The sequence below is a fragment of the Crotalus tigris genome, unplaced genomic scaffold (genome assembly GCF_016545835.1).
Source record: "Crotalus tigris isolate CLP2741 ecotype Arizona unplaced genomic scaffold, ASM1654583v1 scf7180000018965.556698, whole genome shotgun sequence".
Lineage (NCBI taxonomy): Eukaryota > Metazoa > Chordata > Lepidosauria > Squamata > Viperidae > Crotalus > Crotalus tigris.
This window is the reverse complement of record NW_024097301.1, coordinates 439,791-446,212: the sequence shown is the minus strand read 5'-3', so window position 1 is coordinate 446,212 and position 6,422 is coordinate 439,791. Positions and strand designations below refer to the sequence as shown.

General features: G+C 45.4%; 1 protein-coding gene across 5 annotated transcripts in view; it reads right to left on the bottom strand.

Moving 5' to 3' along the window:
* Positions 1 to 5,988: 5,988 nt before the first annotated feature.
* The window catches only part of LOC120314633 (solute carrier family 2, facilitated glucose transporter member 11-like), a 61,602-nt gene continuing 61,168 nt past the window's right edge, over positions 5,989 to 6,422 (bottom strand). For all 5 annotated transcript variants that reach the window (XM_039357926.1, XM_039357925.1, XM_039357927.1 and 2 more), the window contains one exon: positions 5,989 to 6,261. In XM_039357926.1, the coding sequence (XP_039213860.1) occupies positions 6,055 to 6,261 (207 nt within the window). In that variant the 3' untranslated portion in view covers positions 5,989 to 6,054. The remainder of the gene's footprint in view (positions 6,262 to 6,422) is intronic.

Below are 6,422 nucleotides of genomic sequence, written 5' to 3'. Positions count from 1 at the left end.
GAATTTTACTGAACCTGTCCTAGCCATGGTGGAGTGTCTCCTTGATTTAGAAGAAGGGGTTCAACCAACCAGCCTAGATGAGACACCCCAACCAGCTGGCCAAGGAGAAATGCTGCAACCAGCTAACCTTGACCTGTACACAGAAGCTGATGTCCAAGCTCCAGTGAAGCCAAAGACATCCCAAGTGCACTATGATCTGAGGCAACAAAGAAAGCCTACAGAGGTCATGCAGTCAAGCCTCATGGAAAAATGGAATGAATTCTATAGATGTCATGAAAGATAGTGGGAGAAGGTACAGAAACTCTACCAAGCGCCTACAGAGGAGCTATCCCCAGAGCGCATGTTCTCATTAGAAGTGGATAGGGAAGACGCTTTCCTACAATGGACAGACTTCGAACGCCATCTCAAAAGGATCCAGTCACAACTAGGAGACCCAACAGTCGATAGCACGATGCAAAACCTCAAGCTAAAAAACAAGGAATGTAAAAAGTTTCTAGAGAGCTTCAAACACCTCCCAGAAACCGAGCCTTACATGAGAGACAGACCAGTCAACGAGAGGGCTGAGTCTGAAATTTCCCACCATTCACATGCACCATTCCAGTGATCACATGTGGCAACCTCTCACACCTCTGGAAAAGCTTCACCCTTTTGCCATATCTCATCATGATCCCAGACGTATTCCAGCATGTCACAACAATCTCTTACAGGCGCCCCCGCCATTTAAAAGCATCTTCTTGTCATAGCCAAGTGTCCCGAGTTTCAAGGGCAGAAAGCTCTGCCATTCAAGCAAACATCAAAGCTGAAGCTGCCAACACAGTCTTTCGTGTGCTAGAAGCAGAGCAGCGGAAAAAGAAAGAATTGGTGGTGATAGAGGCTGAAGCAGCTCAAATGGAGGCCAAATGAAAGGCGGAAGCAGCAAAATGGGAAGCTGAAGCAGCTCAAATGGAGGCCAAATGAAAGGCTACTCAAGATGAGCTTGAGCTTATACAAAGCCGATGAGAAGTGGCAGATAAAACAGCAAGAGCGAGAGCCCTTCAGAAAACACTCCAATGCGCCACCTTCTCGCCCAATGTGGAACGTCTGGAGATTGAAGACCAACATAGCCGTGTGCAGACCTACGTTGACAACCAGAGCGCCTTTCAACATGAGCAGGTAGGAGGCTACGGCTATCCACAAGCCCCCCAAGACCACATAGACAAGAAGAATTTCAACAACCAGATGTGACGATCAGCCAGAGAGTCGACATCGCAACATCTGGATCGCGAGATCCTCCCACCGGCACTACACTGTTGGCTCCAATGAACCAAACCACAGATGGTAACCAAATGGGTTCACCTGCAATGGTGACGGCCTACAGCAGGAAGAGCTGCCGCTAGGGGATGAGATTGCAAGAACTCGAGCCAGACTAGAGTCCCTGCTGTGTCAACAGGAAATAGCATCCCAAGGAACTGCTCCCAGACCTGACTACGGAGGAAAATCTCGACCACCAGTCATGCCAACTGACCTGGGAGCTGGCAATGCACCATCTGACTGACAAGACCCCCCCGACAAGTAAGCACACAAGAAGTCAGGCCCCCTCAGCTCAATGTAAGGGCAGAGGAATTCAGGCCAAACCCACAAGGTCCCTCGTATGCACCACGGCAAGATACCCTCAGCAGACAACACGCTGAAGAAAGTTACAGCCAGACCTGGCAAACGCCCACACTCTCTGAAGCAACATACCACCTCGGTTACAGCCCATACACAGGATCGATATATCCTCTAACATTTGGCAGAAAAAGGTTGGACATGGCATCCAGAGGCATGCAAAAATTCTCCGACAAACCAGGGAAGGTTTATTGTGGAAGCAATTTTTCAAACAAGCTCTCCACGATGAGAAGTTACACCCAGGGGAAGAGATCGGGCTTATGTCGGCATGGCTGGGACCAGAATCCTCAAAGGTAGTGGATGAGATCTTCGTATCACAATTAAATAACCCACCCGTCGCCCTTCAGAAAGCCTGGGAAACACTTGGCAAGCACTATGGGGCACCTTCTTTGACACAGTCCTAATTCCTAAAGGATCTCTACGATTTCCCTGTCATCAATATCAACGATTCTAGTCAGATTTGGAGATTCTCCAACTTACTAAAACAGCTCCTGGCAGCATAACAAAGTCTCACCATGTTGGGACTTGTCTGCCTTGACCAGTTCGACACGCAGCAGATTATCATCCAAAACTACCAAGGCAGTTGAAAGACAAATGGTTCGACAAATCCCAGTCCTACAGGAAAAAAGACCCCAGCAAACCCTTTGCTGTTCTTGCAGATTTTATTTCCAGTCAATCAGAACTGTACAATGACCCTAATTACCTTGATGTCGATGAAAAACATTTTACGATGCCTAAATGGACTACTTTGGCACTAACAAGGGTTCTTTTCAAGCCACAAAGGACAAAACTCTTAGTATACAAGACAGAGGTCACGACCCGGCCAAAGAAGACTTCAGACGCATAACTGCTGAGGAGTATTCATTCCAAACTTTGCCCATCCGATAAAAGCCTGACTTGTCCAATTCATAAATCTTCACACACTCTAAACAATTGCAGAGAATTTGGAAAGAAGTCCCTGGACGATCGAAAGGCCCTGCTCAAGGAGCACAGGATATGCTACAAGTGCTGTGATTCTATGGATCACATGGCCAAAGATTGCGCAGTTAGGGTGAAATGCCACCTGTGTAACAGTGACAAGCATCTGGCAGCCTTGCATCTGGACTCTCAGAAGCCCTCTTGAGGAGCCACAACAAGCATCCTCCACTCCTCCCACGGTGACGGAGCCTCAACATGGCTCCAAAGAGCACCCAGAAACATTCGGGGTATACTGCACAGAAATATGTGGCGACTCACCGCACCCTCCTTCATGCTCTCCCATCCATCTAGCTAAAGTTTACCCCGATGGGCCACCAGAAAAGGCTGTAAAGATGTACGTCATACTAGATGCACATAGCAAGGCCACAATAGCTAAGCCTGTGTTTTTCTATCTCTTCGATCTCCCAAGTGAACTAATGCAGTTCACAATAAACACGTGCACAGTACCAATGAGCACGGCAGAGAGGAAAATCTCTGGTCTACGCATAGAATCGATAGACAGGAGTTCACAGTTCCTGTTGCCATCACTGCTGGAATGGGAGACCTTACCAGATGTGCGCAGCGAAATTTCAACACCAGAGGTGGCAAGAAACATACCTCACCTAGCGCACATAGCCAATCTAATCCCTCCCCTAGATCCTGAAGTCGAAATCCTACTTATGGTGGGACGAGACACCCTGGAGTCCATTGGTTCCGATGAAAGTATCAAAGGTCCACCAGGCACCCAGTAGCCATTAAGATGGAATTCGGATGAGCCATTGGAGGGCCAGTCTGTATCGATAAAATGCAAACTCCAACCCAGGTGAATATCTCAAAAACCTCCATTCTCAGCAATGGAAGAGATTCCCACCTAAAACCACACCAAGAACACTTCACGCTTGTGACAACCAAACCTGTTTTGGAAGCAACAGTGTTCCAGATCAGTGAAAGTCAGAATGACTCAGCCTTGTCCATAGTGGACAAACAATCTCTGCAGCTACGTGCATCCTCCCAAAGCACTACACATTGGGACCAGCCGCATCTGCCAGAACAGAAACAAGACTGGGAGTCATGGAGTACACTCCTAAGTTGTCTCCAGAGCAGGCAAGTGCAGCACACGTATATCTCCAGCTCATCCGCCACCATACAAAAGAAAGAATTGTACGCTTTCTCAGATGTGTCAACGAAGGTGAATGCAGCCATAAGATACATCTCAGTCTATAGCGGGGAGAGCCACATTTACGTCATTTTCACCACTGGAAAAACAAAACTGACAATACAACAAGGCCACACCGTACCAAGGTTAGAATTCTGTGGTACCATATTGGCAGTAAAATTCACCAGCCTGACAATGAAGATGTTAGGCCTTGAGCTACAGTCCACCGCCTTCTACACAGACAGCAAGGTGATATCAAGCTACATCTGCAACCAAAGCAGATGCTTCTACGTCTATGTAGACAATAGAGCAGAAAAGATTGAAACATCTTTAAGCCCCAAACAATGGCAACATGTGCCAACAGATAAGAACCTTGTGTACCAAGCTAAGTGGCCCACCCTTGCCACACAATTGACAGAATTGATCTGGCTAAAAGGTCCTGAGTCCTTGGCTTGTCCAGACAGCCTGATGCCACACAGACCAAAATGCTATATGCTTCTAGCTCCAGATCAGCATGCCAACATTCAATCTCAGGCACCCAATAAATTTCTCAGACAGGATGAGAAAAAGACTGTCCAGACCATCTGCTTGTCCTCAATGGGCAAAGAGACAGAGAAACTGCTTCCTAGAACCAGTCAGCTTCAAACCCTCCTCTAAGTGGAGACACCTGAGATTGGGCATAGTATTGATCGTCCTGATCACTTGTCTTAGCATCCCAAGAACTAGCTTTGTAGGAGCCTGCAAGGACTTACAGACTATTGAAGATATTTGTGATTGACAAAAGTCTGAAGGGCAAAAATTACCCTCCCCATGGGCGAAGCGTCGGAGCGCATGATTGGCATACCCCACAAAATCATGGACCCTATGTTGACAAAGACACCCATGCCCACGCATGAGGTCCTCACTATCCTCATGACAACAGTAGCAGCCATCACCAACGCTCCACTCATGGTTCCAGCTCCTGCTGTTCCTGAGTTTCCTGTGGTTCCAGCTCCTGCTGTTCCTGAGTTTCCTGTGGTTCCAGCTCCTGCTGTTCCTGAATTTCCTGTGGATCCAGGTTTCTTTGTTCCTGTAAATTTTTGGGTTCCAGTTTTTCTGATCCAGAAATTCCTTTGGTTCCAGTTTCTCCTACAGGAAGAAGACCTTGTCTTGCTGAGAGACAAGGATGCATACCAGAACTCCTGGCTCATGGGACTCGTGCACTGGGCCCCACCCAGTTCTGATGGACTAATTCATCAAGTTGAGGTCCAGATCGTGAAGCCACATGAGTCAGATCGTGACTCAGACTCTTGCACCAGACTGATCACCGACCTGGTCCTGTTGCTGATAAAGACCGAACTGGAAGTTTGGTCTTCAAACTATGTATATTGTGTACCTCATGATTGCATTGTTTGATGTAACACCTTGTTTATTTTTGTTATAGTTGTGCATGTTTTGTATTTACCTTATAGTTATGCATGTTTGATACCATGTTTTACCTATTTTAGTTAATAGTCAGTTAGCAATGAGAATTGCATGCTTTAATGCTACGTTTTTTGCTTATTTTAGTTAGTTAGTAGTGGAAATTTATATTTCCAAGTGGGGAGTGTGCTGGACTAGGGTAACCCTGGCCAGAGCATATATTGGCTTGAGATCTGTATGTTAGAATGTTTGGCATTTAAAGGGTTAAGTGCTGTCTTCTTAAGAGATGGCTTATGGGTAATGTAGTTTTAGCTGTTCAGTGAATCCTATGTTAACAAGGCAGTGGGAGGGGCTACTAAGTTCATCACAGGATATCCTGGCTATGTGCCAGCTCATAAAGAAGTCTTTGTATCATCCAGCCACATGGCTTCTAGCCCGTTGGTTGGAAGCTCTATCTCCAACATGTGAGGTTACCCAGAAGAGGGCAAATCCATTGTCAATTTACCTGTGGAATGAGTAATAATGCTGAATATGTTTCTGGATGCATCACCACATAACCGTGAGTTATTGTTTTAAGGATTCCTGGAAATAAAGCGATATTCCTTTTACTTATTTCACCGAGTGAACTGCCTGTCTCAATGAAATTAAAGGAGCCTATTCTGTCTGGGACAGATCAGTTAATATGTTTATGTTCTCTGGACACTGGAATGGAGAAGACAGACTTTGCAGGGCAGGGTGCAATAGGACACATCAAATGTTTTTCAAATGTAAAGGAGTGGATTTTGCTCTTTGTGAAGCTATGCAAAATTTCAGAACAAATACTATAGTGTTGTGAATGGTAATTTTTATGTGCTGCATAGTTCTCAAAATACAGAGATTTTGCAGTTCAAGAGTTAAAGTTTGGTACAAAGCACAGTTTCCTTTGGAGAATTATTTTCTGTGAGAAAAACTTGTTTCTTTCCATAATTTAGCTTATTAAACTCCACTGTAATTTCAAGAATAGATTTTCCCTTTGTTTCTGGAAGATATAAGTAGATGATTATACTTGAAATGGCCAGGATCCCCATAAAAATCAGAAAGCAGAAGGGACCAAGATATTCCTGAAAGCAGAGAGAAAGAAAATTAAAACTTAAAAAAGGCACACAGTGTTGCATTCTTCTTTGAGGACAAGGCTGGATCTGGTTCATTAAATAAGCCCTGTCCTTTTCTATTTCATATTGTTATCAGTTAAGCCATGACAGAAATATGCTTAATGTGTATA